Source organism: Zootermopsis nevadensis, unplaced genomic scaffold, assembly GCF_977971745.1.
Source record: "Zootermopsis nevadensis isolate Lab colony 2312 unplaced genomic scaffold, Znev_1.0 Znev_ptg000011l, whole genome shotgun sequence".
NCBI classification, from domain to species: domain Eukaryota; kingdom Metazoa; phylum Arthropoda; class Insecta; order Blattodea; family Termopsidae; genus Zootermopsis; species Zootermopsis nevadensis.
This window is the reverse complement of record NW_028259143.1, coordinates 15787070-15802280: the sequence shown is the minus strand read 5'-3', so window position 1 is coordinate 15802280 and position 15211 is coordinate 15787070. Positions and strand designations below refer to the sequence as shown.

Sequence of the window (15211 nt, the reverse complement as noted above, 5' to 3'; positions counted from 1 at the left end):
AATTATACTATTTTATAAATACAGACTAGTGATTTTTGAATCTGTGTAATGTATCTGCAGTGAGATTAGCCATGTGGCAGTATATTTGTGTCTGCAATAAATAAACATATATCGCAAATACGTAACGTTTGAGCTGCGATCCTGAGTAGCCATCTTCTGTAATGTTTTTTGAATTATTAAGACGAGCCTGAGAAAATTGTGGTGATGTTAACTATAGCTGGGGATTGAACTCTTTGGTGGGATTTTGTGGTAACGGTTCTGAACTTCAATTTTATGTGCAAAAACAGTTGCGTATGTCGTGATTTAAAAATTTTTAGCATGCAGTTGTATCTTACCTTCAGTTATGACATTTTTGTTTCTAGTGGCAGTCTCCTTGCTGAAAGACACAGGCAGGACTCCAAATATTTTCCCAAATAAATAAGCTGGTTGCAGTATGATCTCCTTAATATAACTGCAAAATGATAAAAGAACGTTTTCTGTTCTTTGAAGTATTTTGCGCAGTCGGAAGACTGCCTGACCTCCTGAAGTGGCCATAAACCTTTATTACGTGGTTTCTGTGAGATACTACATAATCTATTCGTCAGAGCCCTTCACTGTATTAGTTTATAATTTATTTATTACGCTGACATTTCACACGTTCCGCTATGCCGTAATGAATGGTAATACCAAATAACTAATTTGTATTTGTCACTTTAGATGTGGATTAAATTTGAACTTGCTTTAGCGAGTTTCAGTAGCACTAATCAAAATTGCCTGTGATAGCTTAGACTCCGTGTGTTCACCCGGTATGTAGCATAATTAGACGCGCGTGTTCTCGCTTTAGGCGTGTAAGCGCTCGGAAGGTGGCCGGAGGAGAAATGTCATCGGCGTGTTTGGAAGATGATTTTGGAAGCGGTAGGAATTTTAAAGAACTTAAAATTAAGACTTTCTGACTTGTTAACGTCGTTGCACTCGGGAAGTACTCACTGAGAAACACCAGTATGATTTTCGTCAGTGGTTCCAGAAAATATTAATCTTGATGGTCGGAACTCAATCTTTCCTCCTGGCGGCGTTGTAAATCCCCTCAGTAATTGGCCAGCGTTCCTCCTTCGTGTTCGAATGTCGGCACTGACTGGATATTATGGTGGAGTTTCCCTGTGTTCCTTAGACCCTCCATACAAGCAGATAGGCTTTTCAATTAATCATTCATGTTTTATAAGTATTCTCTCAGAACTACACTACAGCGAATTTTTATGTCAGATTTTCAAGCCTTTATCGACATTTGCTTGTGGTTCCTTGGGCGGGGGTTAAGCCCTTTTTAAGGCCCCCACTGACAACCCACAAAGACGCGGACACACCGACACGCATCCTCGCTTGGTGTGTGATTATGGCGAGGCCTTACACCGATCGACCACTGTTCGGTTTAATTGTAAATAATATTTAACAAAGTGTTTGTCTCCTTTACGCATTTTCTACGCTCGTATGTACGAGGTGCGATCGGAAAGTTTCAAGACTGTGTCAATAGAGGGCGAACCGGATGTAGTACGAGCTTCTGCCGCTAGGGGGTGCGGCCTACATTCATAGTGAATCAGTGTGCCAGCCGGCATCATCGAATTAGCATTTGTTTCTTAGTTACGGGCGTTTTGGTAGTGCATTACACCGACCCTCCTGCGATTTCGGGAATGGCTTGTGCATCAAATTTTGCCAAAGACTCGCCAAAACGGCTACGGAAATCTATGAAATGCTAAAGCAAGCATTTGGGGAGTCCGCAATGGGTCGTGCACAAACTTTTGTGTGGCATTCACGTTTTAAAAATGGCCGAACCTCTGTCGATGATGACGAACGTTCTGGACGACCATCTTCGCCGGATTTAGCTCCGTGTGACTTCTTCCTCTTCCCAAAGATGAAAATTCAGCTAAAGGGAAGGAGATTTGAGACGATAGAAGAGATTCAGGCAGAATCGCAGATGGTGCTTGACAGGCTGACAAAGAAAGATTTCCAGGGATGCTTCCAGGCTTGGCAGCGGCGCTGGTATCGTTGTGTTCACTCCCAGGGGAACTACTTCGAGGGTGATGGATGAATTTAATACCTGAGATAAGTGTACGGGTTTTTATACGCGCAGTCTTGAAACTTTCCGATCGCACCTCGTAAATGTTAATAATATTCGAGTAGTTTTACTGAAACGCGCTTAGTTTATACTGGGCCTTTACTTATGGTATTTTATGGGACATTTGACATATTAAACGCGCTAATTTTTGTCCATTACTTATTTCTTATAGTCACAGGGTTTGTTTCCATTAAAGACGTAACCTTTCCCCTCCCCCATTGGCAGAACATGACTGATCCGTTACTTGAACGTCATTTCTATTTCTTAAATGTGTTTGCTCACAGAAAACCTCTGTGTGCTGCTGTTACGCGGAACAGACATGTCAGAGAACGTGGCATTAGAACTAAATAAATAGGTTCTGTTGATCCGCCATCCGAACAAACAGGTACATTCGTCTCTGTTTAATTTTCGACCCACAGACTGTAATTCAGTTTGACTGACAGTAGAACGCGTTCTTCAAATAATGATCCCTGCCAAACGTTCGCGTCGTTAATCCTGTCTGTCTGTCTGTGGGCCCCTCCGAACAGTTTTCTAACGCGAGAACCGATTTTGACGAATGCCTGTGTAAAGATTGGTTAGTCGTTGAGAATAATTCCGTTCTCAAATGTTCGCTACACTAATACTCTATTATATAACCCGATTTTTCTAAAGCCCTCTATTAAACGCTGTCGAATCGTTTTTATTAACTTAGCCTCTTTCATAAGATAGTGTAATTGCGTGATATTGTGAATATTATAACAATTATTTATTTTAATCCGTCTGATCACAATATTTAAAATTTCTTATAATTAAGATAATAAAATATCATTCATGTTCCATATCGATTGATCGATTTACATTTCGGAACATTTACACAACATGTTTCGGTTTTTATAAAACCATCATCAGGTGTAAAATATATCTAAGAACTTAAAACTCAATTATGATTTCTGTAGTTTTTTGGTGATGTTTCATTACGTTTGTTTTTCCATATTTGGGCGAAGGTGTTGTTTTTCTTAAATGTTATTAGATGTACATATCGGCCAAAGATGTAGGAGTGAGTGTCCCGATATGTCCACAAGTACTAGTGTCTTCGAATAGGTGTGGGTCAAATTTAAATCGATCAATCGATATGGAACATCAGTGATATTTTATTATCTTAATTATAAGAAATTTTAAATATTGTGATCAGACGGATTAAAATAAATAATAGCCTCTTTCTTAAAAGATCCTTGTTACACCCTTCCGTCTACACCTTCTTTTTCGGTGGTGTTGTCTGTCATCGAGTTACTTCATTAAACATTTATAAAAGTCTCCTTTACATAAATCAACTGTACTAATCTCAGATAACTAACGGGACCCATGATGAAGTCGATATAAGATCGATTAACAAAAGAGTTGCTTTGTCAGAAAGTCGTGTTCGAGTCCGTGCCGAGCTTAGGAATTCTGGGCTTCGGATTAAAGATGTCGCCTCTTGAAAAAATCCCTTTCAAGGGCAAGCGTGCTGATTCTTGTTTTGTTTAAGTTTCTGCTATACTTTACGAAACAGAAGTGTTTCTAATTGTTAACAAATAGTAACTGGATTGCTTGTTCTTTACAGAAAAACATCAGGAACACGTTCTTTTTCGAATATCGAAATTTTCATATTTCAGTATCCGTTTCCATTTTCTGTTGGTTTGAGTTCCACACAGAAATTTTGAAACTTTGTTTTTTAATATTATGCAAATGCATAATTTAAATGAGTATTTATGCTAATAAGTTCCGACATGACGCCTCGGGCTTCCGTATGTGATCTTATCGACGCCAGTCTGTGTTTGTCATTACAATTACAGTACCTGCGGGACTCAGTAATAAAGTGTTTTACGTCGTATTAATGTAGGAACTGTGTAATTTCAGGCGAGGTTACGACTCTGTAACGGTCCCATCACACCTTTTTACCGTTGAAGACGTTTCTTTATTAAGCCCTACAGCTTCTGTTTTAAAATTTTTATGAAACCAGACGGAAGGCGACCTAATAACTATTCATTTTCCTCAAATTTAGTAGTTAACGATGTTTGTGTACGATCACCTTTATCAACTACTAATGTGGGAAAGCGCTCATAGTTCTACGTGTCCATGATTAAATTCTTTGTTACTGAAGGAAAATACAATCGGTGCACGACTTGAAAGTTCCGAGCCGGTACGTCACATTGAGAATATCGTGATTCGTTTGTTGAACTTGTTCTAGAAATTCTCCAAAGAGGGCAGCTGTATGACGCTGCTTCATTATACTACATGCATACGGCCATGCGCCATATTACATGCGCAGTCGGTAGTGCGCAGTTATCAGTGGCTAATGGGTAGTTGTTGTGTAAGGTTGTGTTTGGTAAGGTGAGATTAGTGACGCGCGTGCGCAGACAATAATACGAAGTGATGCATACTGTCAAGCACGACTTGCTTGTTCACGTAACCGTGACGTTCTTCAACTGTGGCGCAGGTATCCCCATGGGAAAATCGTAGCAACTCGTGAATTCAGCTCGTCATTTTTTTTTTCCTTGTGACGTGTGAATTTTTCAGCAGGTCTTTGTGTTTTTTTTTTCAGGCTGACTACAGTCGCCATTTGGATGAGATTGCCACACGCATCGAACGCCTCCTATTGGTTGCAGTGAGGTGTCAGCTGGTGACGACTATCGACTCTTCTTCGGGGAGTCCCCGCCACCGTGGCGTCACAGCGAGGTCACGTGGTCTCCTGCGACAGTGGGAGAATTTCAGACAACTCGCTGATCACGGTAATGTCTGTGTTCCTTGTGAGTGTCGACTTTGACATGTTTCTTTGATTTTAAGTAACGTTGCGACATAAATTATATGAGGGTGTCTCACTCAGGACTTTCGCGTTTTTACTCAGCCTTTCTAGGTGAATATCGAGTAGTTCAGCCTGGTTCTTCCATCCGGTTCTGGGGTTTTACTGCATGCGATGTTGTTGTCCGCATTTTATATGAGTACTTCGTGAACAGTCGGTTGATGAGTAGTTAGGTCGAAGGGAAGTGAATAAGAGAACAGTTTCTGGCCAATAATATTCTTACTTATTCAGAAATCAATTTATTATCTGTATTTCTTACACTTTTAACTTTTATGGTTTCAGCGTTTACAGATGTAGCTTTCGCCCTTTTCTAATTTTATAACCGCAATTTCTCTTTCTCGCACTGTTCTCTCTTTTAATTAACCTCCTCGCATATCTAGGTCCTCTCCTCCCATCGTCTTTCCAGATGCTCCTGTTCCCGGATTACCTCCTTCTCCTGTAGCAACTTCCTTTGTTAAGACTTTTTGTAAGCGATGCTGGTGCTGCTAAAGTATGCATGAGGCAGCCAACGAATTCTGTGCTGCTGTAACAGGCGATCTGTTGCGAACTAAATATTTCAGCTTGTGGTCGGTCTCTAGCATTTCCGCCCCCGCCCCCCTCCCTCCCTCCCGAACTGTCTTGTAAAATACTGAAGTAAGTTTGTATGCGCGAAAACACTTTCCCAACGGTATTGCTTCAACTTGTATGTATCGAGTTCAGCTCAGCCTGCCGTTAATATTTCAATTTATTCCAGAAGACGCGTGCCACGTGTTATGTTGTGTGTGTTATGGTATACCGGGTGCTTCAAAGATGCTTTATTTCGGACACGCTCGCTTCATGAGAGAGCCATGCATGCACATTGAAGCAACTACCGTTGCAGCTGTGTGCTGTGCTCGTGAAACACGTTATGACAGTGGTTTTTGAACTGTGAACATCGCCCACCCCCTTGTGGCGGTTGTTTAAACTAATTTTCGTAGACACCTGCTTTGTATGTTGATAGGAAAGACAAGTATTGTGGTACTTATTGATCCAAATTCCAATTGAAAGAAATTGTTTTAAACACGAAACATCTGGGTCCTATACGTTGAACCAGAAACCTTTAAAATTTCACTAAAGGATAGACAATATGGGATTCCTCATCGATGTAGGAGTCGTTTATATTGACGTCAAATTTAGTGTGGTGTTTTTCATTTTCTTTTCTTTCTTTTCTATCTTTCTTCTTCTTCTTCTCCCTGAGGCAAGTAACTGGACTGTGTTTGAACAAGAAACTTGACAACGATGCTACATTTGGTCGCGTAAGAATAAACTAGGCACCTCATGACGTAACACCAAGCAGGGTGTAAACAAAACACGCTTCTCTCTCTTCAGTTGTCTTCTACTCTTCATTCCACATGTATTTCAAACTTTTCCCAAAGTTAAGTGAGAAGGTGCCAAGAAGTAGGTGGATATTTATTCACCTTTAATAGTACAATCACAAATCCTGTTACTACACTATCAGAAAATGATAATACTGACAAATACACCAAGTAAATATGACATGGAGAAGTGGGGTTATGGTTCAACTACTCAACAGAACCATGCGTGTTGGTCGTAATGGAATTCCATGTTGTAATTAAGAGACTTTACAGTATTTTTATTCCTCTGCCAAATTATAATCCCAGCATAACGTGAGATTTTCTGATCCATGTGGAAACACTGTTGCCACTATTATGGTTTGCAATTATGGACTCGTTTTTACACCAGTGGTAACAACAGCAGTATACCCACTCATTGGCACTTTAAAGGTCAATACTTACTGTGTGTAATTTCATTTTTTTGGGTATGAATTGCATCAAATATTGTAGGTTTTAAACTGTTTTGGAGAACAATGCAGTTCCCGTCTTCATGGCGAACGTGTGCTGGGGGATTTAGGAAGCCGTGTACGTATAGAGCAGGCACATTTCAGTCACCCACTGTCGGCTGCTGTATGTAAGAATTCCCCAGTACGCATTCACCCTGAAGATGGCAACTGCACTCTTTACTGAAACGTTGGAAAACCTACAACATTCGGTGTGGCCTATCCCGGAAGCCAATTCCCGCCACGGAAACGGAAGGACAAGAATTATGCGCTCTCTGTATGTTTTAGCAAGAAATGTGGAGGCGTACGTGAGATGTTTATTTTGGTTTTGGATTTGCTCGTGTCGAACTGATAAAAGAAAGAAATGTAACCAGAGCTGGACGAGAATAATTATGACGTAGAATGAAATATTATTACTATGCCCACAGGTCAAGATGTACAGCACGGAATATTTAATACTGAGACTGAATTATTCACACGTCGATTGAATGTTCTGCAAGAAATAGTGACTGATTTGTTGACTGATGGTGAGTCTTGCGAGTCTGACAGACAGATGTTTGAGGCTGAACTGAGGAATCTGGAATGCAAACTGAACAAATTAGCTCAGAATGTAGCAAAGGAAGGAGGCCTGAACACAGGTGGCAAGTTTGAATGGATCGACAGTGTTCTGGTTAAGGTACGTCTTGGAAATGAAGTTTGTTTTAACCTCAATATTTTATTGTTCTCTATCTTTGGGGGGGGGGGGGGGGGTTAAAGGTAATTTTATAAAAGTGCTGAAGATTTTCTGGTAGCAGTATTGTACGTGTACTTGAATGTCTGAATTTCAATTACTGTAATATTTTTTTCTGACAGTTGAATACTGACAATAATAAATCAAAATTACATACATGAAGAAATTGAAGAAATAAAGATTACATTAAATATGTTAAATGCACGCTAATATTTGTTTCAGAAACTTTGATATTCTTATTTGCTTTAAGATTAAAATATAAAAAATTATACTTTAAAGTGTTGCTTTGTATGGATATGGAACTGGGAAAAACCTGGGTTTGAGGTTATTTGGAAACAGGGTACTGACGTGAAAGTTTGAAGCTAAAAGAGAGAAAGTAACAAGGACCAGAAGAAAATTCTGTACTGAGAATCTTCATTATTTATCAGTTCAAAGATTTTGAGGTTAGGGACTTGAATGATTGGGTTTTTCCAGCAAAATTTTAGTCTTAAAACTTGAAGAGAAGGGACTACATACTTGGGAAACAAACATAAATGGGATGTGCCTTTAAAATAGATCTTACAGATTAATTTTGCAGTAATAGCAGTTGGGTTACCAGCGTTTGTTGTGTGAGCACATGGACTGTGTGTGTGTTACTGAGGACAGGGTCCAATATCAGGTTCTTTTAAAAATGGTAATGGACTTTTGGATTCCATGAAATACAGGACTGGCTGAGAAATTATTGGCTCCTCTGCTCCATGGAGTAAGATAGATGATTTGACTCAAAGACATTTGCTTTGAATGCAGTGTCATGCCATCTATCCCTGGCCATTAACACTATTCTATGAATTATTCTTCTGTGACATTTATTTACCTTTCTGATGCCAGTGTCTGCAAGATGGCTCCTGGTTGTTGGTGGATAATGTTAACTTATGTTCATCTGCTGTGTTGGATCGCCTTAATGCCCTTCTGGAACCTGGCGGATCTCTTACAATCGGAGAAAGAGGCGTTGGCCCCAACGGCGAGGTTGTCACCATCTGCCCCCACCCAGGCTTTCGACTATTCCTGACCATGGATCCCCACAATGGAGAAATATCAAGGTAACACTTAAAGTCATTTCTGATTATTATTTCATCATATTCACCAAGTGTTCATTGAAATTCATCTGTAGTCGGCTGCCTAAACTGAGAGGATCCTACTTTAGCATCCTCCATTGTGATAATTCATTAAAATATTTGAAAATTGTGTTCTGTTTCTTGACTTGCGTATGTTTTTTAACTATGATGTCTGTTTGGGTGTGCTGGACTTATGCCTTGTCTTGGACGACAATGTGTTACGCATATACGAGGGGCAGTCAAAGATTTCCCGGAATTGTGGTATAGCACTGTAATGGTAGGACATATGGCAACGCTCACCTAATCACCTTCAAAGTTGGACCCTTGCGCATACACACTTGCTCCATCGATCCTGCTATCGTTGGAAGCACCGGCGGAAGGCTTCGTTTGGAATCTTCCGGAGTTCGGCCGTCGCATTCGACACATCGCTGGTTGTGCAGCAATTCCTCGCCGAGAAAAGCATTGCCGTCATCACCCAACCACCAGACTCTCCAGATCTTGCTCCGAGTGACTTCTGGCTGTTCCCTACTCTGAAAATGGGCCTCAAGGGGGCGCGTTTCGCAACCATGGAGGACATCAAATCAAATGCGACGGCCGAACTCCGGAAGATTCCAAACGAAGTCTTCCGCCGGTGCTTCCAATAATGGCAGGATCGATGGAGCAAGTGTGTGTGTGCGCAAGGGTCCTACTTTGAAGGTGATTAGGTGAGCGTTGCCATATGTCCTACCATTACAGTGCTATACCACAATTCCGGGGACTTTTCGACTGCCCCTCATATAACCACCTTTCCAGTGATCGATTGTGTCCCTGTTCTTGCTTGTGGATTTACTTAAAAGTTTTCTAATTCGTGTAGGCAAAAAGAAACACGTGCCACCCACTAGTTTTAGTATTTAGTTGTTTTGAACTAGAAAATAGATTCCCAGCTGAGACTGACAGATTTTTTCCTGTTCGTTGACCGAAATTGTATATAATTTCCTGTGCTATTTGTTTTTTAATCACAGATAACATTCTAACAGTGCACTCGCCATACCTGAGGCTAAATGCATATCTTGGTATGCTGTTGTCTCTGGTCTTTCGTGGTCGGCATATTCGGGTGTTACGCGGAAGAAACTATGACACGTGTCGTCGGCTTGTATGTCGGTGCTGTCATTCTTACATCTCACGATGACATCGTCAACACCATTCCTTCATCTTTTATATCAGTCTGTAGTACAAACGAATGATCCTGGTGGAAGAGTAATTATGGACGATGCACGAGCATTGCGTCTGACAAAAATACTTTGTTCCTTACAGGGCCATGAGAAATCGTGGAATTGAGATCTGCCTCCTGAGCCCTCAGGAAGAAGATTACAACTGTTTGGATATGAGGTCCCTTCTTTATCATTTTGGCTTGAAGTCCGAAACCAGACAGGATATGCTGTTATCGGTGCATCACGCGATGAATATGGAACAAGGTAAAGGAAGACATTTTTAAATTAGCGAATTGTTAAGAAGAAACGTGCCTGAACATGGGTTGATACTGTACGCAGAAACATAAATGATAAATCTTAGCCATTAAGTTATAAGATGCTGTGTTTCATGCATGTAAAATGGTAATTAATTTAATTCTTATACTTTGATCTGCGTTTTCTCAGGTTTGGGTGAACCCAGTTTACCTCGGCTCTTGCACGCAGCTCTCCTGATATCACAGCAAATATCCCTAGGCCAGGGTCAGTACGAGGCTTTTCTCTCCAGCTGCTGTGATGTCTACGTAAAATCGCGCGTAAGAAGTTCCTCGGGATCAGCGGGCTTTCCAGACTTTAAACAAAAGTTGTACCAACTCTTGACAGAGATACTGGAAAATAGCTCCCAAACACAAAAGACACATAGAGACTCCTCGGAGGATAAATTTGCAATGGATGTTTTTACATTGACGACGCCTAAGATAAAAGAAAATGCATCATTTACTGTCATGAAACAACAAGTTTCATTACTGAAAGTATCATTGGAAGCAGCGGTTTTCTCGAAATCAGGACGTTCTGAAGAACTTATGAAAACAGGAGACGTGAAACCGTTTCCAAACACCGAAACTCTAAACCGACTGTTGGATGTTCATAATGAAAGTATCATTGGAACTAAAGCGGTAACTGATGTCATTCCAAGTTTTCTGCTGATGTTCTATCAAACAGCAGCTCAAAATGATATCGAACTTCGACACGAATGGCTTGCGGAGTTTATTGCTAAATGCAAGAGGAAGTGTCAAGATACGAGTGTACGCATTATTTTGGAGAAATATCAAAAGATGTCTGAAATATTGAAAATAACCCTTTGCCAGGCAATTTCTTCGCCTCTGTCTCTTCATGAAAATCTCGTGAAATGTGTCTGCTGCATGAATGATTTACCGTGGGATATTCGCTGGCTTCCAAACATAGCGGCGTTTTGCGATCCCAGATGTTTTGCGTGCAGAACTGCGAATAAGCTGGCGCTGCTACTTCGTTTCATGGCAAAGAAAATACAGACAGAGAGAATGACTGAGGAAATGCATTCCGGCAAACGGAAGTCTCTGACGGTGATGGAATATTCAACAGCTTTGATGCAAGGTATGTTAGCTATCTCACTTAGTCAAGCCTTCTCCTAATTAAGTCAACTTGTAATTCGTAGCTTATCTATGTGAGATTCGAGGTTTTTGCAGCGGTGAGTATGAAGATTTCTGTCTTCTGGGTTGTAGCGCTGTGTAGTCTGGTCGATGTTTAGCAGCGATTCAGAGGTCATACTGCCTCCGTCATCAGAGTATGAAGATTTCTGTCTTCTGGGTTGTTGCGCTGTGTAGTCTGCTCGATGTTAACCAACGTTTCAGAGGTCATACTGCCTCCGTCGTCAGAGTATGAAGATATCCGTCTTCTGGGTTGTTGCGCTGTGTAGTCTGGTCGATGTTAACCAACGTTTCACAGGTCATACTGCCTCCGTCATCGCCCTGATGACGGAGGCAGTATGACCTCTGAAACGTTGGTAAACATCTACAAGACTACACAGCGCAACAACCCAGAAGACAGAAATCTTCATAATTTAGCTGTTTGTAGGAAAGACAGTGTAAGAACTGGCATTTTCTTTGAGTGAAATATTATCGCTTGATCGTTCAAAATGTCATCTTAGGGTGTTACAGCATGCTTCACAAATTTATCTGTATAAACCAAACAAGAGTAGTTTAGAGAAATACATTACTTTTTAAGTTCTGCATTTTTGGGGGTTGGTTGTTATGTTAGACTGGATTAAAGAATTTTAAACCTGGGAATTCCATAAATTTTGACGCAGAGTTGCAGAGATGTTTTATTATTGTGTTGTTGTGTAATTAATTCTTCCTGCCGTAGATGACCTATGTATTTTGAAACTGATTCGTTTCCCAGGCACCCTCACAGACAACATCACAAGCCATTGTGTTGTTACCAAATTTGTACCGCTTATACATCAGTTTGATGTTTGCCTTGAGGCCGCGTTGAAATCCGTGAAGACATCGCTTGATTTAGACCAGTTCAGCGGCTTGTACGAAGCACTGGGGTGGAGATTCAGATTCTTTGAGATTGGACATTTACAACTTGTCAGTAGTGAGAAGAAGAAAGGAAGAAGAAGAACAGGGCAGTTAATAGAAGAAGCGGTGTCTACGTTAAGTGTTCACTACAACTGGCTGTTGAAGTGGACAGTACCAAAACTGCAGCTTCTTATGGAATCTGATGAAGCACTGTAAGTAGTACGTAACTTAGTGAATTACCTAAATTTCATTGATGCGTCTGATTGTTATAGTGTAACAAACACATTTGTGCCACCAGAACTTTGATCGTCATCAATACATTTCTTTATGTTAATTTGTATACGATCTTAGTCAGTTTTTGGCATGTTCACAGCAAAGCGTTTGCAAAATGCATCCCCGTTGGCTTTGTCATGTCTCTCCACGTTTAACAATTTGAGAATGATTGAATGGATTGTAGTTGACTTTGATGTAGGGAAGGTTTGCCAAAATTTGTTGACATATTCCTGTTTTGAAGAAAAACTGGTCAACAGTGATAAATAATAATAATCCGTGGCGTAACAGCCCTGTGAGAGCCTAAGTCGACTAACTTGACTGCTGGCCTCACGTTCGCACGCCTAAGCAGAGGTGAACGATCATCCGACCAGATAGAGGATGACGTGTGGTCAGCACGACGAACCTCCGGCCATTGCTAGTTTTCATGACCGGAGTCAACAGTAATGGACTCTTATATATACACATGAATGCTTTTTTGTGAATGAATCTGTGGTGTAACAAGTGTTTTGAACAGTAGTTTATGTAAAAAATAATTCATACATTTTATGTTCAGTACATTTTTTTTCCATAAGACTTACAGTTGTGTAGATAATTAAACAAAACTTTGTTGTCATTAATTTAAAATCTAGAGAAAAGAAAAGTGAATGTGCTAGAACTGCTATACTATGTCTACATTTCTAATTCGTGTAATCCCCTTTATTTAAGAAGTGTTGCAGAAACACACACACCTGATTACTGTGTACACGCTCAAGTTACGATCTTAACTAGAGTGCGTGTTCATATAGTCCAGTGGTCCCCAATGTGGTGCCCACAGGCGCCATGGCGCCCGCCAAGGCTTTTCTTGGGTGCCCGCATTGATACGGAAAGAGGTTATACTGAATAATGAAGGTCGTTCAACCATGAACATTACAAAATCAAAGCGCAGGTCTCGACTTACTGACGCCCATCTTGACGATTGTTTGCGAGCAGCAACATCATCCTACACTCCCAGATTTGAAAAACTGGCCGATGAAATGCAGCGCCAAACATCACACCAACTTCCCACTTGAGTAATAATAATTGTACTTATGAAAGTACGTATTTTTGATTGCATGGTTTCTCGTATCATTAAACGTCGCGTTGTTTTGCGTATTATTTGGTGTCGATATCTTATTTGTCCAGAGAAAAGAAAATTTGGCTTCGTTAATTGGTTGGTGCCCGCCACGATCTCATAAACTCTCAAATGTGCCCGTAGGCACAAAAAGGTTGGGGACCGCTGATATAGTCTATCTTCCCATAAAGGCCAGGGAAAGTTAGAGCAGTTATTTTATTCTTACCATGCCTAAGATATGAAATACAGTATTATATCATGTAAATTTATGCAGGAAACGGTAACACTTTATTTTTCTTGTGTTGGCCCCTCTGATTGTTTTCATTTATTTCTGGTAGAGTAGGTTGATTACAGTAATAAATTAAATGACTTTATGTATTTATTTTTGTGGGTGCTGGCATAAAGAGTGTGAAGTTGCTACGTTTTTAATGAGTGTTCATTTTGTGAGGTGTCATGACAGATAATTTTATCACTCCATTTTTTTGTATTGCTATTCTGTCATTCAGAAGTGTAGTTTTTGTGTTATTGATTTCTGTTGTTTTATTCCCGCTGTCCGTGAAGTCCTCACGATACTGTTTGCGTAAATATATCTTTTTCTACTGACTTCGTGCAGAAAGAATAGTAGGCTGGTGAGTCAGTTGGAGAGCACTTTGAAGGTGATTGATAGCAGCTTGGAAGTGTCATCATCAGTTTTACTGCAAGTTGGGAAGAAGGTGAAGCAAGACATGTGTCAGCCTGTACCTCATGCCAGCAATCAGCAAGTTGAACTATGGGAGCAAATACAAAGGTGATTGTTAAAATGTTTTTGTCAATGGTTTTGGTGATGTGAATATATATTCTGTAACTTTAAATGGTTTGTATGTTACTAATAGAATATGAGATTTTCACAGTGTCAAGTACAAATCAACATGTAGTCTGGTAGAAGTTTACTTCTTACGTACTATGTGGAATGACAACCCTAAGAGCCCGTTCACACTACACCGAATCGGCCGTTTTATCGAATCGGTTATTTTACCGCACACCACAGTGGCAATGCACGTTATATGTGAATGTTCACATGAAACGGCTGTCGACCGTGTACGGTAAAAGCACCAAATCGGTCGCTGATGACATTCGGTTTTGTCACTGGAAACCGAAAGAGGCGATGCGGTAAAAAAAGCGAATCGGTCGCCAGTAGCGCATGTATTGTAATGGAGTGCGTTCAGACAATGCGGTTTTCCTACCGTAGAGGAAAGCATCCCGAGGCTGCCGACCAGTCGGTACAGCGCACTTTTATATGGCATATGGCTAATTTTTCTTCAGGACTAATGCTTGTTGTCATAGTTGTGTTTTGTTTTGTCAAATGACCTTCCACTCATCTTAACAGGTAATCAAAAGTAGACATCGACATTCGGAAATAATTGAAAAATTTCAATTCATCTGTCCTCAGTTGGCACATCAGTGTGTGATAGGATCCCCAACGAGGCATATCTCTCACAAAAGGGTGTAACCAATCTCTCCTATCGATACTATGACGACGACGATACCAGTACATAAGGAGAAACGTATTAAAGTCCATCTTGGGAGCTGGCCCGGGAGCGAGTGCGTCGTAATACGGTAACAAAACCGAAATGTGTGAACACTAGTAAAAGTTTGCACCGTTTCGATGAAATTGCCGATACGGTAAAAATACCGTACTGTGTGAGCGTAGCCTAAGATGTACATTTTTACGTGAAACTTGCAGAGTAATTTCACAAATTCATTCATAACCATTGCAATGTGTGGCATCTTGAAAACAACTCCCTTTATGTGCCTAAAAT

General features: G+C 40.5%; 1 protein-coding gene across 1 annotated transcript in view; it reads left to right on the top strand.

Annotated features, from left to right (window-relative positions):
* Positions 1–15211, top strand: part of LOC110831388 (midasin) — a 293633-nt gene that overhangs the window by 223120 nt on the left and 55302 nt on the right. Inside the window, exons 36-42 of the mRNA XM_087347454.1 lie at positions 4647–4833; positions 7149–7396; positions 8318–8529; positions 9838–9998; positions 10179–11123; positions 11928–12261; positions 14026–14199. Of these exons, the coding sequence (XP_087203580.1) occupies positions 4647–4833; positions 7149–7396; positions 8318–8529; positions 9838–9998; positions 10179–11123; positions 11928–12261; positions 14026–14199 (2261 nt within the window). The remainder of the gene's footprint in view (positions 1–4646; positions 4834–7148; positions 7397–8317; positions 8530–9837; positions 9999–10178; positions 11124–11927; positions 12262–14025; positions 14200–15211) is intronic.